The sequence below is a fragment of the Gobius niger genome, assembly GCF_951799975.1.
Source record: "Gobius niger genome assembly, chromosome: 1".
NCBI classification, from domain to species: Eukaryota; Metazoa; Chordata; class Actinopteri; order Gobiiformes; family Gobiidae; genus Gobius; species Gobius niger.
In genome coordinates, this window is record NC_136852.1 from 72,876,062 (window position 1) to 72,896,089 (window position 20,028).

General features: G+C 42.9%; 1 protein-coding gene across 7 annotated transcripts in view; it reads right to left on the minus strand.

Moving 5' to 3' along the window:
* Positions 1-20,028, minus strand: part of clip1a (CAP-GLY domain containing linker protein 1a) — a 64,063-nt gene that overhangs the window by 10,473 nt on the left and 33,562 nt on the right. For 5 of the 7 annotated variants that reach the window (XM_079551608.1, XM_079551607.1, XM_079551606.1 and 2 more), the window contains exons 9-18: positions 17,806-17,910; positions 12,606-13,499; positions 11,036-11,131; positions 10,815-10,956; positions 10,592-10,748; positions 10,353-10,518; positions 8,759-8,974; positions 4,291-6,714; positions 1,743-1,880; positions 1,569-1,675 (exon numbers count right to left, since the gene is read on the minus strand). In XM_079551608.1, the coding sequence (XP_079407734.1) occupies positions 1,569-1,675; positions 1,743-1,880; positions 4,291-6,714; positions 8,759-8,974; positions 10,353-10,518; positions 10,592-10,748; positions 10,815-10,956; positions 11,036-11,131; positions 12,606-13,499; positions 17,806-17,910 (4,445 nt within the window). The remainder of the gene's footprint in view (positions 1-1,568; positions 1,676-1,742; positions 1,881-4,290; positions 6,715-8,758; positions 8,975-10,352; positions 10,519-10,591; positions 10,749-10,814; positions 10,957-11,035; positions 11,132-12,605; positions 13,500-17,805; positions 17,911-20,028) is intronic. The other 2 variants (XM_079551609.1, XM_079551610.1) reach the window with 2 other exon arrangements.

The following is a 20,028-nucleotide window of genomic DNA, read 5'->3' on the forward strand; positions in this document are numbered from 1 at the left end:
TATTGTGACCAAAATTATCACGGTTTTTGGTTTTATCGCGGTATTTTTTTTAAATGTGTGTTAATATGTTCAGAAAGCATTGATAGTCCTGCACAAACTGAAATAGTTTCAAAAAAGTTTAACTGTGCTTGTTACATAAAAAAATACAGACAAAGCCTTTTCACATCAAAGTAAAGGAACTATAACGATGTGTTGATGATGTTTCGAGGGTTTTACATGTACTATTATAGCGTCAGAAACTAAGATAAACCGTCTATATCAGGAAAACTGTAGTTGTCCTTCCAGTGAGCTTTCGCTTTGCAGATTTGGGAAAATGCCATCATTATTACATTCATAATACTGCGGTGAGAGTGAATCTATTGCAATCTGCAATACCGGGAGCCCCGTAACGCATTGTGTCATTGGTATCCGCGACATGTTTATGTACTGGCGGTGGCGCTGCAGCCGCACTATGAGGCGACTCGTTACATTCTCCTCAACCCAAAGTCCCACATCAGCATTTCAGCTAAAACGCCAACATTAACTTCCTGCTATAGAGGTAGACGGTCACGCAGGAGAGTCAGAGGTTCGAAGTATTGCTGCGTTTGGAGACACTTTTTCCTGCACGCTCCACAAACTGAACCCTGAGGCTGATGATCCTGCGCTGTCGTGTCGGACATGATTCCAGCTTCGAGAAAGTTTTGTTTGTGTTGCAAACAACAAAGTGCGCACGTGCGGAAACTGCAGCAGCTGAGACGGTGGCTGGTGAGGCTCACCGTGCCGACACCGCGGGTGCGGTTATTCACCGAGATAATAATAAAAACACAAAACAAGACCGTCATTTTCACCGTCAAAATTTTTACCGGGGTTTACCGCTACACCGGTTACCGTGACAACCCTAGTGCTAGGCTAGTGCATGTCTATGGTATCAGCTAGCCTGCATTAAAAACAGTGTGACCCGCTCCACAGAGCACCTGAGGCAAATCACTTATAACACCAGACTAACCATATAAATGTCTGTGTCCATAGAATCATGTTTGGAAAATAACTGACCTGCATCACATGAATGATCGCATTTTGAGTGTAGCTTATACAACCACGAAGCTGATGCTGCTCAAATATAAGTTATTTTGAATGCAAAATGGTTAAAATTACTCTATGTACACTGTTTCTAAATGCAGGCTAGCTGATACCATAGACATGCACTAGCCTAGCACCACAAAACTCTTCAAACATAAGAACTACATGAATTACAAAAAAAATATCTCCAGAAATCAGCAACACTCTGGATAACTAGGAAATGAGGCCCTATGTCAAAAATCCTGAAATATCCTTTTAACTGCCGTCTATAATTTGCCGAGGGTTTGAAAGTCCTTGTAATACATTTTGGCACCACCAGAGACCGCCAGAGCGCCCGCAGAAGCAGTCATTGCGCTTGGCGAGCTTGTTTTCTAATACGAAGCGGGCCAAAACAAGCACAACGGGAGCCCTAGTGAACAGACTGGTGGCCCTTGACTCTTCAGGCGCCCACATGGATCCACCCTGAGGAGAATCGTCTCCAAAGAACTCAGAGATGAAGATCTACTCACAGCTCCTGGCTCAGGCTCTTGCTCTTGTCGGTCTGTGAGCTGAGCTGCTCTTTGGTAGTTTTCAGATTTTCCTGGAACTTGGACTTCTCCTCCTTTAGAGCCTTCAGCTAAAAACAATCAAAAAGAAACAATTTGTTGCAGCTTCTTTTAGACGCGAGGTGTGAAAGTTCTTACCTGAGCCTCCAGACTGGCCTTAGACGAGCGCAGATCTTCCAGCAGAGACTCCGCCTGCACTTTCGCCTGCAGCAGAGACGCTTTCTCATTGGCCAGCTGTTCCAGGGCCTCAGATGATTTCCCAGAAGCCTCGGCGGCCTGAAATACGAGGGAGGGGGAAGAATTATTGTGAATATCATAGTTTACTGCACCCATGATATAAATCTTAATTATTTTTATTAAAATTCTGCATGCTGAGAAACTACTTCAATTGAGAAATGTGTTGAATTATAGAAAAGGTGCTACTCTACAGGAAAACATAAAAAACTACAAGACTAAAACCTGTGGCCTTAGAACAGATGAGCTGATAAAAGTCACTCACAAAACATGACCTGCAGTTTTACTTTAGGAGCAGCGTCAATGAACTGAGACGGCTTTTCATTTGTGTATTTTTTTAGCCTCCTGACCCACACCTGAGCCGAGCATTTTCTCCAGTTTGGCTTTCTTGAACAAAGCGTCAAAATAGCAACAAAAGGAGACGAAAAAGAGGCTGAAAATGGAACCAAAAGGTGATGAAAACGCGATAAGTGACAAAAATTAGGGAGGCACCGATACCACTTTCTCTAAAAACGATACGAGTACTTTGATTTAAGTACTCGCCGATACCGAATATCGATACGAGTACATGGCATTTTCTTCAACAGACTTTCTGAAGTGAATAGACCAGGGGTGCCCAAACTTTATGTCTCTGAGACCAAAATGAAAAAGTGCCTAAGGATCGCGGGCCAATCACGGCGATGTTAGTGTGAGACACATTAACTGCAAATAATAATAGTTCCTTTATTTTCTTTTTTGGTAAACATTTGCATTTAATTCTATCTATGCAAATAACATGCTACAAAAGCCAAGTTTAAGTGGAACAAAATCAGTTATTGTTGCAATATAGTGCAACAACACCACCTGTACCTGCACTACCTACAGTGACTTTACCTCATTCATTTCTTTAAGTCAAAGAAAATGCCACATTAGACCAATTTGAAAGTGTCAGTTCAGCATAAATTCTTTTATAAGTCATATATGTCAATGACCTTTGCAATAAAATTTGGAAAAAGTTGGGAAGTTGATGCTGCGACGCTCTATGACTGACAAATACCAAGACACCAGAACAGTGTTTGCTTAACTTTGCGAAAGGAGTGAAACAGCGCCCCCAATTTGACGCTGGTGGCCAAAAAGTGTACTGCATCCATATTTGCCATTGAGAATGAATGGGAAAGAGTTGGCAATAACAAGATTCGCCGCAAAAGTAGGTCACCCTCCGGCGGAAGAATTGTTTGGGCCCCACTTTGGGCACCCCTGGATTAGATGGTTTATAGACTTTTCACAGCAGATTGTTTATAATTAGTTAATTTACTCATTTACATTTCTTTGAGTAAAGTCGGCGACACTTTTAAGAGAAGTTAAATCAGAAATAACAGATGCCATTTTATTTTTTTCATTCAATATGATTGTAATTTTTATGTCTCTGTCCATCACAGACAGAACAGCTCATGTCCTAAAGCTCCTCAGTGCTTGTGCTTTATTCATTTATGTATTTGTATTTAACAATAGTATTGAGATGCTACTTATTACTGCAATAAATTTTCTCCTTTACTTCAGCTCCGTGTGGATTTTCTCGTGTGTTTATAGTAACTTATCCAGTAGCTTCAGCATTTTCATTGTTTTTTTGATTTTCTGAGGACTTTTTAGTCGCTGGGTTAGTTTTTCAGATGAATAAACCCCTGGGCATAAAAGGGCGTAAGAATCTCCAGAACTGTTAGCGGCGAGTTAGCAACATTAGCAACATTAGCCTGTATGTTGTAAACCCTGCAGTCGCTGCAGCACTAACAACATTAAGCTCTGGTTAAATCCAGCTCAGACTCTGATTTAGAGAGCGCAGTCTGTAATAAAGTCAGCTCTATGTGGATTATTGTATTTACACTAAACTATTCTCCAGTTTGTTGTTATTTTCTCTCCTCAGTGGAGCTGCTCCTGTAGGAGCACCGGACACACGGCAGGACCTCGTTAATGAGTACGAGTATGAATGTGGTGTCGGCCCGATACCCGATTCTGGTCCCTAACAAAAACAACAGAAATTTTTTTTAAAAAAAAGGGACGACAACGCAGCAAAAACACGAGGAAAAAGACCCATTTAGATTTGAAATGAGGCGTAACGCCTCATTTCAAATCTAAAATCATACCCAAATCTAAATGGATTTGGGTAAAGCAGAACTGGAGAAAATGTGCTCATCATTTGTGTATTTTTTAACCTATGAAAACGATTTCACTCAGCCACATGATATACACCCCCCGCACCGCGACACTGCCCAGTGACCCGACATCAGAGCCCGTTCTAAGCCCACAGGAGGAGCAGGTGAAGGCTGGGAGCGAGCACCAGAGGTTAGCAGATGAAGGTGAAGGTTAAGAAGACAGGAGGGAGGAGCAGGGGGGGGGGGCGTGCGTTTAGTGACAGACAGTGGCCCCAGCCGTCTAAAGGTCTGTGACGGGTTAGTGGCGGGGGAGGAAGGAGTACCTCAAGCTGCTTAGAGAGGGCATTTGAGAGCTGTGACCCGAGCTGCGAGGCCTGCTGTTGGGCTGCGTCGCGTTCTGTCAGCAGGGTGTCCCTCTGAGCTGCGAGATCTTTGAGGGAGGAGCTCATCTGGCCTCTCTCGGCGGCTGAAGTCGACGCCTCCGACACCGCCTGCTTGTACGACGCGTCAAGCTCTTCTTTGTCCTGCTGCAGCTTCTTCAAATCGCTCTCCGTTTGCTTCTGCCTGGCTCGCAGCTCGTCTAACTCTCCGTTCAGTCCGAGTCGTTCTTGTTCCCAGTTTTCCCGCTCGCCACGCAGAGAAGCTAGATCTTGCTCTAACTTAGCTTGTACAACGGTAATCGCTTCCTTCTCTGTGTTTAAACCACCCATCTGCTTGCTCATGGCCTCGATTTGAGACTGGAGTTGCACCTTTTCGGACTTGAGCTGACTGGACTCCTGCTCCCTTCGTTTCAGCTCCTCCACTTTTCCTTCCTTTTCCGTGTTGTTCTTCTGCAGATCCAGGGAAATGTGCTCATTGTCCCGCTTCAGCTTGGACACCGTCTTCTCCAACTCCTCGATCTTCTTAGAAAGGCCATCTTTAACAGCAATGACCTCCGTTCGCTGATTAGTCTCCGTTTGCAACTGCGATTCGAGACCAGCCTTCGCTTTTGACGCCGCCTCGATTTGGGATCGCAGCTCTTCTACCTCTCCCTGCAGAGTCTGCTTCTCTAACCGCACAGATTCCAGCTGTTTGCTCGCATCGCTCTGCCCGGAACGCAAGTTTTGACAATCCCCCGTCAGCTTCTCGACCTTCTGAACGAGCTCTGAATTGGACTTCTCCAGTTCTTGCTTAAACCTAGACTGCTCCTCAATGAGTTTATCCTTGCCTTTCTTTAGAGTTTCCAAATCACGGTTTAAATTCTCCACTTGATTCTGCAAGTCAGCTTTATCCTGCTTCAACGCAACCACAGCAGCATCGACCTCACCTTTCTGCCTTCGAGAATCCTCCAACTTGGCTGACAGATCGGACTTCTCCTGCCCAAGTTCAGAAGTACTTTTGGAAGAACTTTCCAATTGGTCTCTCACTGCTCTTAACTCACAGGATAGCTTATCTCTCTCTGCTGAAATCACGTCTTTTTCTGATAGGACTTTAGCTGACTTGGCCTCCAGTTCCCCTTTCTCCCCTACCAGCCTCTCGTGGTCAGTTCTCACCTGTTCTAGCGTGGACTCTAAGCTCATGTGCTCTTTGCGTAGAGCGTGGAGAACCATCTCAGCTTCAGAGCTCTGCCGTTGAGAAGACTGCTTCTCTTTCTCTAGCTCTTCCATCACTCCCGCACACTTCTCGTTAGCCTGAGCTAGCTGTTCTTCCAATCCCTGAACCTTAACCTTCAACTCCTCTAACTGTTTGAGCAGCTCTTGGTTTTGGTTGTTTGCTTTTCTCTGGCTGGCGAGCAGGCCCTCCTTCTCCTGCAGGAGCTGAACCCTTTCTGAATCCGTCACTTGGCTGCTGGTTTTAAAGTCCTCCAGCATTTGGGCGAGACCGTCTTTGGACACTTTGACTTCTTCGCACTCACGCTGCAGAGTCTCCAGCTCCTTCTTCGTGAGACTGAGCTGATTCTGCAGCTCCTCTTTGGCCTTTTCCAGAGTCGCTATACCCGACAATGCCGCGCTAAGATCAACGGACAGATTCGCCTTTTCTTTGGTTAGCGTTTCGTTACAAGCTTGCAGTTGGCTGTTCCTCATCGTCAGGTCTTCCTTTTCTAGATTTAAAGAGGACAGTTTGGATTGAAGTTCACTGTTTTTAGCATCAAGGGACTTTTTGGCGTTTCTGGCAGCGTCCAGCTCCGAGCTGAGATTGTCCTTTTCTGAAACAAGCTTCGTCTGCTTTTGTTCAAAGTCCTCGACGAGCCGACTCTTTTCCTTAGAAACGACATCACAGTCCTCTTGAAGTTGCTTCTTTTTAGCCTGAATCTGTTCCATCTCCTTTTGCTGCTGAAGAACAAGATCTTGCTTCTCTGCGATCTGCTTTTCCAGCTCTTCAGTCTTGGCTAACTGTTCATTGTGAGCCTGCTTGAGCCGCTTGCTTTCCATCTGCGCCTCTTCCAGACCCTTCGTGACTTTCTCCAGGTTTTCTTTGAGATCACTCCTTTCTTCATCTGAACATTTGCTTTGATTCAGCAGCTCCTCTTCACGTTTCGACACTTCATCTTTAGTCCTTTGCAGCTGCTCAAACCGCTCCTTCAGTTGCTCGTAGCTCGTCTCGATCTTCGAACGCTCTGCTCTTGCGTCGGAAAGTTGTTTTTGCACTTTGCGTTTCTCCGCTTCGCTTTCCTTCCGCTCGAGCTCCTGATCGAGCTTCTGCTTTTCCACTTGTTGGGAAAAGCGCTCAACGTCATGCTTGGTGGATTCGAGCTCAGCAGAAAGACACTGGGAAAAAAAATAATTGAAGGGGGGGGGGGAAACAAGCAATGAATAAAATAAAGAAAGGGAACAAGGTCAACCAAAACTGAGCAGATGTGGACGTATGCGACTGGAGGAGTTAAAATGCAGAAGCGGCAAAGGTTTCACCACACGGACACCACGCATGTTCATTTAAGAGGAGCATTTTCATTCAGAGCATTTCCATTATTACTGAGCTGGGGACACTTCAACTTACTCACTTTTTTTTATATCATTGTCCAGTCCAAAGTCCTATGTACGCCTCTCAATGATTGTATTTTGCTTCATTAATCGCAGTGTGAAGAAGCTTTATATCCATGTTTTCAGAGGGAAACCGACATGTTATAGATCATTAGGGCTGGGCACCGTTAAACATTACCCTCTGGTATCGGGAAAAATGAAAGTATCGTGAGCCGATACCGAAACAAATATATCTTAGATCCAAGTTTTGATGCTGTTGGTCCAAGGACAGCATTGAAAAAAGTGACTGCTCGAATAAATATTTTTTTCCCCCCATTTTTTTCTCCCTATTTAAAAGAGGGGGTATTATGCTTTTTTCAATCACATAGCACCAGTCTATATCACACTACAATGATGACCAAACCTTCTGTTGGTCTGTAAATGCAGTAAATTACAATAACTGCCTGTATAAACTTGCTCTCTCAAAATGGCTGTAGTGAATGTCTTGAAATAGGCCTCTGTCTCTTTAAGAACCTCTGAGCCTTTAGACACGCCCCCTCCACACGCTGTCTGTGGCATCAGTGGGGAGGGGGTTCTGCTGAGGAGCAGTGGTTGTGGAGTAAAGCTCGGAGGCGTCTCCAGGAGGTGGGGGCGTTCCTAGGAGGACTCAGGCAAACCTATCCCTAAAATGGCCGCCATCAGAGTTTTTACAGATTACTCCAAAATACGTGAATCTGCCAAGGCAAAACTTCAGGCATGTTTTTAATGAGGGAATGACATAATAACATGATGGAAATCTTGAAAAAGTCAATTTTGCATAATACCCTCCCTTTAACAAAGTGACTGCTTGAATAAATTATTTTTTCCCCCCATTTTTTTCTCCCTATTTTTTTTTTCTCGTATTTTTGCCCCATTTAAAAAAAAATACTTTTACCCAATTTTCCATCATTTTCCCCCAAAAAATAGTAGCGGTGTCAAAAACCAAGCATGTATCGGGAAAAAAGAATGCAACAGTAATCAGTGATTCCCAAAGTGGGGTCTGGGGCCCTACAGGACCCACAAAGCGCGACCTCAAAACAAGTACATTGAAAAAACACTGACTTTGAATGAAAATGTAATAAAAAATAAAACAAATCCATATTTAGCTGCAGTTATTGCAGATGTTGTTTTGCATGTTGCATTTTAACTGTATAAAAATTAAAATCTGTTTGAATAGGGTAATTATTTAGGGTGAACATTGGAGTGCCCGGGAGATTTTAGGACCAATACAGGGTCCTTGGACTTTGGGAACAGCTGCCATAGATCAATTAATGTATGCCAAGTAGTAAATCTTCTACTGCTTTATTTAGTTGGAAAATATTACAAATATATATAATATGTAATATTACTTTTTTTAAGTTTGGTCAGAAACCCACTAACTCACCAACACCTAATGCTGGTTTTGAATAAGCCAAGTTGAATGAAAATGATCCTCTTAAATGTCTGGCAGACGAAAAGGAAAACTTTAATATCAGTATCTCAATAAATCAAACACCACAGTATGAAAATATGGAACTTGACGGTAATATCTATAGATTATTATTATTATTACTATTGTCTAAAGTCTCCAAACTTGGTTTCCCATGTGAGCTAGAAAATACAACCGCAGATAACTCACCATATTTTCCTAAATGCAGATTGTTCATGACTCAATGTTTATGAATGTGAGCTGAATGTTTTGCCAAGATAAAGCTTCCTCATGACTAAAGAGCTGGAGAGGCTTCGGAGGAACAGGTCGGAAACTCACGCTCTCTAACGATTGTTCAGGAAGTGTTTTGGCCTTTCAGGTAAATAACAATGTGCATGTGCGTACCTGTGCTTGCTCCTTGTATGCTTGCAGCTCATCCAGCCGCCTCTGTAGCTCCTCCCCCTTCTCCCGGGACAGGCCGAGCTGCTGTTCTAACTGCTTTACCTGAGCCTGGAGCCCCTGCAGCTCTGCACTGTGCAGCTCAGAGGCCTCACACAGGGCTGCCTGATGGGACGCCTTCAGCTGCTCCGCCTGGGCCGTCCCCTGGTCCACTGCCTTCTCCTGCACAAGAGGAAACATGACTTTAAACTAATGCCCTTTCCATAGCCGTCCTTTGCAGCTCAGCGAGGCAAAAACCTGAACTGTAGCTTTACTACGACTAAACAAACTGTCGCCCATTCTGATATTAGTGTCCCACAGTTACTGCATCCACGGAGCCACAGAGGCAGTGGAGTTTGTCAGTTTTAGATCAAAACAGTCTTTTCTATCAACACACAAAACACATTTGCTTTTCTTTAAACTTTAAAGTTTGAACCTCGGATTAGAATAATTATCTAAAACTATAATTTGTGATATTCATAGTAGCCATGTAAAAGCACTGTACACAGATTTAGTGTGGAGGGTGCAATGGGCTTCTCTATGGCAGTGTTAATTTTGACAACATATATTATTTTAGTTTTAGTCTTTTGACTAAAATTTAATTTAATTTTAGTCGAGATTTAGTCTAAAAAATCTTTTCAATTTTAGTCTAGTTTTAGTCGACTAAATTTAAGACTAATTTAGTTGACTTTGCATTGATAATATTCATTATAATCATATTTAATCTTGTTCCTCGACTTTATGGAGCTGCTCCACATGAACAAAGCACAAACCTGTTCATTTGGCAGAGGATTTAAATGATCTGAGGCTCTTTCAGACGGTCAATAGAAGTTTGGATGATTTTAGTCTCTCCTTTTCATTTTTAGTCTTATTTTAGTCGACTAAAATATCTGGACATTTTAGTCATAGTTTTAGTCTCATGAAAAAACGTTTAATTTAGTTTTAGTCCAATTTTAGTCACAAAAACATCACTTTGACTAAAATTAGGACTAAATATTTCAACAAAATTAACACTGCTCTATGGTCCTCATGGCGGGAGCTGACATTGCTGTAATACCGCCCCCTGGTGGCCAGAGGCGACTCCAAGAGACACTTAAAAGTCTGGCTCCAAAGAGTTTTTATTTTTCTAAAAATCGCTTTGACCCACGTGACCCATGTGACCACGCTGGGGGAGGTGAAATATTTTTTGTTTAAAAGCCCGAAAATTGGCTCCAGTGTCTGTCAATCAAGCTCTGGAGCTCTGTGGAGGCTCCGCCCACCCCGTTAGCGCAGGGCTTCCCGCCTTTTTGCCCTTTTAAAAGGCACAGGCTGCATAGGAGGAGATAGAATGGGGCTGAATGAGACCCGCTCATCTTTATTATATTCTATTATTATTTATATATCTATCGGAGGGTGTTTCCGACAGGGCAGTGACTCCAGTGAGGTCACAAGGAAACAAGCAACGTGTTCAATCACAGAATAGAAATAAACCTTGGGCAGTGAATAATCTGAAGATTCCCTGCATAAGGACAGTGGACCATATTGTGGGGGGTTATAAGTGTTACAGTGTGTTGGTACTAACCAGTGCTGTAACCTTGTCCTGGAGGCGGCTGATTTCTCCTTGGTGTTTGTCTCTGGTCTCTTTCAGTTGTTGTTCTTTCTGAGTCGATTCCTGTTGGAGCTTCTCATCCAGACGAGCCACTTTCTCCTTCTCCTCAGCCACAAGGCCCTGCAGCTCCTCCAGCCTCCTGGAGACAGCACCGTATGAAGTTACTATGGAGTTTAAATAGAAAACCACAGAGGAGAATGGAAGGGCAGTACCGTTCTTTGTGCATGAGGTCCTCGTTCATCTTGGTGAGCTGCACAGAGCTGTCTCCAGACTGCTTCATCATGTCAGAGATGTCCTTCTCCAGCTTACTCTTGTCCTGCGTGAGCTGCTCAGCCTTTTCATCTGCAGCCTTCAGCTTCCTCTCCAAACCTGTGGAGAACATGAGATGACCAGGACGTTCCTTCCCTTTCTGTTGTCTCTTATTTCTGCTCTCACCTGTAAGCTGGCTTTTAAGTGCTTCAGTTTGTGCAGTTTGCGCTGTGCTCTGCTCCTCCCGCTCGCGGAGCTTCTCACTCGTTTCTTGCATAGTTTGTAGAGATTTGGTGTGCTCCTCTGTGATATCGGACATTTTCTGTTTCTGTGGTTGAAAACAGAAGAACATCAGTGGGGGACGAATCAGCACAGCGGACATTCTCTACAAAACCCACGACACTCACTAAAGTTCCAAGCTCTCGTTGAAGGTCATCCTTCTGCTGCTGTAGTGTGAGCGCCTCCTTTTCTTTAGCCTCCAGCAGAGATCCCAGCTCACCCACCTGCGGAAGGGACGCATTCAAAACAACAAAAGGAATAAATTAAAGTTTTGTTGACCCCTCTATCCAGTAGGGCTGGGTACGGTTAGTCTTTTTGACATCGATACTTTAACAATACTTGGAAAAAACATCGTTCAGGTATCGGTATCGAAATCCAACACCTATAGTAAGTTATTTGTCATAGAAACCATAAAACAGAATAATAATGTTAATCCATTGTCTTTTCAAAAATTTAGTTTATGCGATTTTTGTCCAATTTTCCCAAAATTGGAAAAAAAAAACATTTTTTTTTTTTTCAAATGTACTGCAATTTTTCCACTTGTTTTTCCCAATTTTATTCTCAATTTTTCCAAAGTTTTCGGTTATATTTTTTCCTAAATATTTTTTTTCTTACAAAAGTGCCACTTCTTATCCTGACAAGGGTTAGGGTTATTTAGGCTCAGAGTGGGCGTGGCTGGAGCGCTTGTTTGAGGCTAACGCTAATATTAGCATTGAGGACGTCTTTAGGTTGGAGGCTAACGCTAATATTAGCATCGAGGACGTCTCTGTGTTTGCTAGGGCTGTGCAATTAATCGAAATTCGATTACGATTTCGATTACAACAGTAAACGATTACAAAATTAGTATAATCGCAAAAAAATCGATTATAATTTTTTTTTTTTTCCAATATTTTTTTTCACATTTTTTTTGGGTTTCTAATTTTAAATTTTGGGATTTTTGACATTTTTTTGATGGATTTTTTGCTGGATTTTTGTCATTTTTTGCTGGATTTTTGTCATTTTTTGATAGATTTTTTGCTGGATTTTTGTCATTTTTTGCTGGATTTTTGTCATTTTTTTGATAGATTTTTTGCTGTATTTTTGTCATTTTTTGCTGTATTTTTGTCATTTTTTTGCTGGATTTTTGTCATTTTTTTTGCTGGATTTTTGTCACTTTTTTGCTGGATTTTTGTCATTTTTTTTGCTGGATTTTTTTAAAGGCAACAAATAATCGTTTGAATAATCGTGATTTCAACTATGACAAAAATAATCGTGATTATAATTTTTTCAATAATCGAGCAGCCCTAGTGTTTGTCCAACATGTTTTACATTGAGATGTTTTTTTAGACTTGAGTAACTGTGGTGGAAGGAGAACTCTTTTTAACACGACCTGCTCACAGCAGGACAGCGTCTATCGTCCCATCAGGACGTTTTTAAACTAAACTGAGTCCCCAACGGGCTGAGTGAAGCGTCTCCGTCCATTACTGTTGTGGGCAGACGTGCGTCAGATATAAGGGGGGGCCAGAAGCACGTAAATAGAAAGGTTCCGGCTCGGGGGAAATCGGGGGACATACGATTAATTGCGTTAAAGAAATGAACGCGTTAAAGCCCCACCCCTATTTTATAAATATGTCAGACTGGTATTGTCCCAGCCCTACTATCCAAACTGGTAATTTAACCCCGTGCTCTTCTTCCTCCTCTCGCCCCGTCGTCTCTTACCTTGTCCCCCTGCTGGCTCCGAGCCTCCTGCAGCTGCTTCCTCACAGCCGCCAGCTCCCGTGTGCTCTGGGCCGCCCTCTCCTCCAGCTGGGCCGTCCTCTCTTTGGTTTCCCCGTCCTTGTCTTCAGCCTCCTGCCTGAGCTTGGCCTCGCTCTCCTCCAGCTCCTTCACCCGCAGCTCTCCGGCGTGAAGCTTGCCCAGGACCTCCTCCATCTCCACAAGGTGCTGCTCCTCCGCCCTCTCCACGCTGGCCCGCAGACTCTCCTCCAGGCGCTCCTTCTCCTCGCTCAGCGTCGTCAGCTGTGCCTTCAGAGCGCCGAGCTCCTGCGTCCGTGCGGATGCTTCGCCGTTACGCTTGGCTTCGCTCTCCTCCACGAAGCTCTTGTGCTCCAGCTTCAGCTTCTCGAGTGCACTTTTGGTTTGGATGAGCTCGGTGGTTTGTGCGTCGGTGCCCTTGCTGAAGGACGCCTGGAGCTCCTCCATGGCTCGCTGGTGGGACGTGACGGCGGATTCCAGCTTGGAGCGCCACAGTTCGAGCGTGTCGGAGTTTTCTCGCTCCACCTGGCTCAGGCGCATCTGTACCTGCTCCTTCTCGCTGGACAGCTGGACGCTCCTGGCCTGCAGCTGGGCCGCCGCCTCACTGTGAACCTTCTCCTGCTCCTCCAGACGCGCCACATAGCCCCTGACCTCCTCTTTCTGTTGGGACTCCTGGGAGGCTAACTGATCTCTCAAAGTGCTAATCTCCTGCAGGAAAGGAGCCATGTTGGCGCTTTGGTCTCCGGAGTCCGGCTGCTGACTGGCCAGACGCAGCTGGAGGTCAGATACTTCTCTGCTCCGCAAAGAGAGCTCCTTCTCCAGCTCCATAATACGAGAGCGCTCGGAAACTGTCGCGACCTTCAAGGGAGAGATGTGAAGATTACAATTTTGTGATCATTTCATGTACTTACCTTGTTCATCATAAAACACTTATATTTCAAACTAGTGTCAAACAAATCTCTCTAATCTGATAAAGTGTTTGTGTCTTTTCAGGGATCTTTCAAAGCCTTTCCGTAGGAGCAGGACGGTTCACTTGAGAGCGGTTTGACTTGGTGAGGTTCAAATAAGAGCAGACTTCAGAAGGTTTCAGAAAAAACTGACCTCTGTGGGAGTGACCAGCGGGTCTTGTGGCACAGCTGTGGGAAACTACACTACATTTCAATAGCTCATGTACTGCTAGTGTTGGAGGACGTCCTGTGTGGAGTTTACATGTTCGTCGGGTGCTCTGGCTTTTTTTTTGTGTGACTTTTTGTAAGATTTCATTCGGACCATAAACAAAACATAAAAACACAAACTCATACGAACTCAAAATACATCCTGCCATGATTGTGGCGGTTGTGAGCTCAATTTCAGATGTGCAGCTCAACACATTTACGTCTTAGTACAAACAATTTTGTTTTACCTTTTGCACATTTTAAATGAGGCTGTCCGAAAAGGAGCGTGAGATGCACAAGAGACTGTCTTGGTTAACAGTTGAGGCCAAACTACAGGCCAGTCTCCTCATGTTCATGCACAAAGTTGTGATGGACAAACAGCCCAGTTTTTTGTTCAACAAACTCTTATTCAGCGGGTTTGGTCACAGATATGTGACTCGCCAAGTGACGACAAACTCTTTGGTTGTTCCCAGACCCAAAAGTAACTCAATGAAAAGAACTGTTCTGTACAGAGGAGCAAATGCCTGGAACTCGTTTCCTTTTAATATCAGAAATACTAAGAGTAAACCACACTTTAAGCTGTAGGTAAAAAGTCAATTAGCTCAGTACATGTGAGCATAGTCACCGTTTGTTATATGTGTCCTATTAGGTTGTATGATTATATGAAATGTGTAACATTCATGTATTCTATTTTAATTGTTTTGTAATTTTATATTGTGTCAGGACCCCAGGAAGACTAGCAACCACTTTTGGGCGCTAATGGGGATCCTAATAAAGAATAAAGAATAAAGAATAAACACTTATTTAGTCCCACCCCTTTTAAGTTCTGTCTGTTTTGTTCTATTTACTTTTTAGGCTTCCTTAAAACAATAATTTGAGCACTGTGATCTAAATCAAGCTGTCATATTCAGTGTGAATACTACCTACCAATCAACATCAGGTTTACAACAGCTGAACATGAAAAGTCAGAGATTTTCTTCCGATACTTAGAGAATATCCATTCTTTGTATTGATATTTAAACTGTCTGATATTTGGACATGGTTTGAGGTCTACGTGTAATTTATTCCATATTTTAGGACCACAAACGGACACACAGAACCTTTTCTGGATGACCCTTAAATTATATTTTCCTTCTCTTTCAGAAATCAACCGCTGAATTTTTAGAGGTAGTTGCTTATTTTTAGCTTTGTACATTAATTGAGCAGTTTTAAAAGTGATCATGTCTTGAAGTTTTAGAATCTTGGCTTTAATTAACAGTGGATTGGTGTGGCTTCCAACTAAAAACATGTCAAATGGATCTCTCCGGGCCAGCACTCCCCTGAAAGCAGCACTAAGTAACTTGTTTAGCTCAATAAATCCTTTCCGTAGTCCCTGTGGGGGGTAATACAAGTGTTAATGGGATGATTGGAGGGTCTTTCATCTCCCCCGGTGTCTCTGGCCAGAAAACCACAACTGCAACTTGACTGCCACCGGGTCGGAGTCACCAATACACACTAATGGAATCACGAAGAAGAAGCTAACAGGCTAACGGGGCAAAGCTAACAATATCCCTCTGTCCCTTTGTCTTTTCTGTCAGTGTAGTATTTACTCTCACGGACAATTAATACGTTAAAAAAAATCGCGACATGCTACGACACCTGCAGTTGCGCTTATGGCCTCTAGGGGTAAGAGTTACTCAGTACTGCTTTAACCTCTTAACTCCCGCCTGAACCGAGAGCATTTTCTCCAGTTCAGCTTTACCCAAGTCCTGTAGGCCAGTGTAACACCTCATTTGAAAGCTAAGACCTACAAAACTAAATTGATCTTTTTCCTCACATCATCGTTTAGTTTTGTTGTTGTTGTGTGTACACTTTTAGGAAAAGCATAGAATGTATTTTATACAGTGATTTTATTGTAGATTGGATTTATAGATTGTAATTGTAATGCTTTATGTTCACACCTGTCCAGGGACTGCGGATGGAAAACAGCTGCTGAGCTAAATCTGGTACAAACCATCTCCTCTTGTAAAGACTAATGGTTCTGTACATTGTCCCTGTTTCAATAAATAAATAAATAATAATAATAAAAAATAATAATCCGATTTTTTTCATCACTTTTTTTTGTTGGGCAGTCATCTCATTTTTGTCAAATTTTCGTGACTTTTTTGTCACTTTTTCGTCAAATTATTCGCATTTTTTTGTCAAATTCTTATCACTTTTTTGTCCATTTTTTGTCAATTTTTCGTCAAATTTTTCTCACTTTTTTGTCAATTTTTGTCATTTTTTTGTACATTTTTTGTCACTTTTTCGTCCATTTTTTCCTCACTTTATTCACATTTTCATCCTTTTGTTGCTATTTTCACACCTTTTTTCCAGAAGCTTTTGAATTGGGGTAAAGCTGGAGAAAATGTGCTCGGTTCTGGTGGGAGTTAAGGGGTTAAAGGAGAAATATAATATAAAAAAAATGCTTTCAAAACAAGATTGATTCTGCAAGCGAGTACCTGAACCAAACTCAATTAGCTCAACATTAACTTCTCATGGACTGTGTGACCAGAACAGGTAAGGATTAGGTTACATTTACATTTATTTCTTCTTTGCAGCTTGTATTTGTATTTGATTGGGGTCACTGAGGGAGAACACACACATCGCAGACGTGATTCTCTTTAGGAAACACTCTCAAACCGCTCTGTAACGCCCCGTTCTGCTCCTGTGGATGTTAAGGCTTTTCCAATTGGATCTACTCATGTACAGAAAAATGGAGTAGGGGAAGCTGCAGACCCGGAGCCGAGACAGAAATACCGTGCAGCGAATCCAGCGTGCTGGTAAAGACTTTCTGTGGCAAACTATTGCATATTTTAATTTTAAAGAATCTTGGCCTGGACACTCTTGAGATTTTTAATCTCAACGAGTTTTATCCTGGATAAATAAAGGACAAATAAAATGTAAAAAAAAGTTATGGCACCATTATTAATGGCACATTGTTGCATGTATGTCATTAAAGACTAGTTTGACTATAACGTATATACGTATTATTATTATTATTATTATTATTATTATTATTATTATCCCATAATTATAACATTTGCTTTTTACACATTAATGACATCAGTGTTGATCTTTTGTTTTGCTGCTGAATTCAGGAAACAGGGAAGACCCTGATGGTACAAATTGTATTTTTTACTTTATTATTGCATCTGCAAACAAACATTATTAACCCAATGATTTCTCTCCTTTTCTTTACTGATTACAGCAATAAAAATGTTATTTTGTTTCAAAATATTGTCTCTGTCCCTTGCTGAACAAACGAAGGCTCTGTCCTACAAAACACAATGAAAGGAGTAAAACACACAGTTTTAATCTAATAAAATAACCCACATAATAGTACATGTAGCCCAAGCTAAGTTACATGTCGGCACATTATAAATTACACAAAATAATCCAAACAATACAACTGTACAACATGAAATAAATCTTTACCAGCAGAGGGCGCACTATCACGGTGGGTTCGCTTTTCACGGTAGATCTGTCTCGGCTCCGGGTCTGCAGCTTTCCATTATTGGAAAAATCCAATGCATAAAAGATAAATGGCTTTAACTGGGTCTTAAAGCAAAGTCTAATTGAGCCCTATGGTCAAAGAGACAAATCCCTCTGCAATAACATTTCTGTCACTGAAATGCATGGGGGGAAATCGTTTAATTCGCTATTTGCTGTGTTTCCTGCTGCAGGCCTTTGTATATACAAATGCGTATCTTTGGAAGCAGACTAGCAAAGGACACTATTATACACTATAAGCAGGACACATGGATGTTGGGAGGGTCTGGGGACACAAAACATGGGATAACTTGGAGATAAAAAGCTATGGACGGGGCAAATTTGGTCTGTCCCCTGTGTCAGATCGAACATGCATGAATTACAGTAAACTTTCAGAAAAGAGATTGATTTCCAAATGAATTATGTTGAAACCCCAGCTGGAATCCCTTCCTGGTCCCCTTGCACGTGTATCCAGTGCAGTACAGAGCAAAGTCCATTACCCTAGTGTCTTCTAACTCTCTTTGGAGTTTGTCAGCTTTGGTCTTTTCAAAGAGCAGCGCCTGTTCAAGCTCCATAATGTGGGCATGCTCCAGCCTGGTCTGCGTCTGTTAGTAAACAAGGAGGGAGAGGAAGAGAACACACCAAAGTGCCACCATCACATGCCAGCCCAACACAGAGAGGACAGAGACAGGGGGGGTGGGGGCGGGGATGGGTCGTGTCAGAATGGCCTTGGCTCTGGGTTCTGTTTTAAGAAGCAGGTTCACTTCTTAAAACAATACGGAGATAGTGAAGGGTAGTTTATATCTGACTTCTGGCTTTATCGAAACTATTCCTGTAAGGTCCTTCACATTTCTAATTGAACAAGCCTGGTATCTGATCTTCTGTCTGCACTAATGTGTCCCCAAATGGCCTGCACAGAAGAGGACCCTGGGCGCTGTTTGAGGAAGTAAACACAGACTTCTTCTTCTTCTTCTTAGGGATTATTCCAGCAGTTTGCCTCCAAATGTTAGAGCATTATCGCCACCTACTGTTCCAGAGGATGGGTCAGACAGTAAGCTCACACTCTAATATCCCCGCCCAGAGACTAACAGGCTGTGGTCCCAAGAAGGGAAGGAAAAAAATAAAAATAAATCACACTAATAATACCTAGCCGTACCTCTAAATCCTCCCAAATAGGCCCGTTTCATTTAGAAAAGTCACTGCTGCTCTCACATGCTCCCTGCTACCATTATCCAGAACTCTAAGTCAGACTTGGGCAAAATACGGCCCACGGGCCACATCCAGCCCGCAAGATGATTCAGTCCGGCCCTCAACTTGTAGAGCATAAATTCACAAGTATGTCAAAAAAAAGTCTCAAGCCCATTCCTGGGGCAGCTTAAATAAGAATAAAGGAAAGAATTCCACAGGTGTCCAGCAGAGGGCACTGACATAATAAGAAATCAGGCTATAAACAACACATTGTGTGACTTGCAAGTGGGAAATGAACAGTCTGCCCCTAGGCAGCTGTGGCTACTACCACGGAGTGTGGAGTGAATGAATATTGACAAATATGTAGCAGAGACTTGTGACACAGGCTTGTAAAGTGTAATAAGTGTGAGCCGTTTTTATGAGGCTACAGTCCTGCCAGGCTCATTATTATTCACACTCAATGTATTTTCACAATCATAACGTTTTTTTATTTTGGAGCTTTTGTTAATGGATCCCGGCGATTCACCCCCCATATATTTACTTATATCCCGATATAAGTTTGAGTTATTGTTGGTGCGGCTCCGACTCAATTCAGGCTCCTCATGTGGCCCATTATGAAAATTAATTGCTCACCCCTGGTTTAAGTTAACCTCCCGACACGCACTATACCCCCTACACTGCAACAGAGCCTGCTCCTCCTCCTCCTCCTCCTCCTCCTGACACACCTCACACAGACCTGCTCCATGCTTCCCTATAAGATGCAGTGTCTTGTTCAGAGCACTAGGTCTAAGTCTGAGTCTAGTAATAACAACTTCCTCTCTTCTATGTCCCCTCTGCATTCCTCCGCCTCTCACCTCTTCCTTTATCTCATACAAATGTCTTCCTTTCATCCCTGCCTCCCACAGTATGTTGATGTAGCTCTATACGCTGCCCCTACAGGCCAAAGCTGCAACTGCACTTAAGGGAAAGCAACAAACCAACAAACACAGAGGCGTCACCGGAGTCCGGACCAGATCACCTCCAGGTCCTGCTTCAGTGACGGGACAGATCTAAGTCACAGCTGCTTCTTAAAACAGCCCCAGAGCGAGTGTGGGATGAGAGAGAGAAAAGTGAATCGCCCCACACGGCCTGGTGCGTGGGGCGTCTTCACCAGCTGCCTTGTTTTGGATTACAGAGGAACAGCGGGAGGTTATGGGATGGGGGTGAGGGGGGGGGGGTAAACATGCAGTAAACCTGGTGAATAAAGCACATTGATTGTTAAAGATACAAAAAAAAAAAAAAACATGTGACGTGTGTCGAGCCAGCGATGATTCACAGACGGAGACTTTCACCACAGACCCGGAAAAACTGTGCTTTTGAGAGAACTGGACAAACCGAAGACCAAGGATTTTAGACTTTAAGCGAAACTCTGCAGGTGAAGCGGAGACTGTCTCGTTTAAAGGCATCTGTTTGAAACCCCTGCTGTACAATACGGACTAAAATATAGGAGAAAAAATGTATTGCAAGTATTTCAGTCAATTACCCTAAACCAGGAG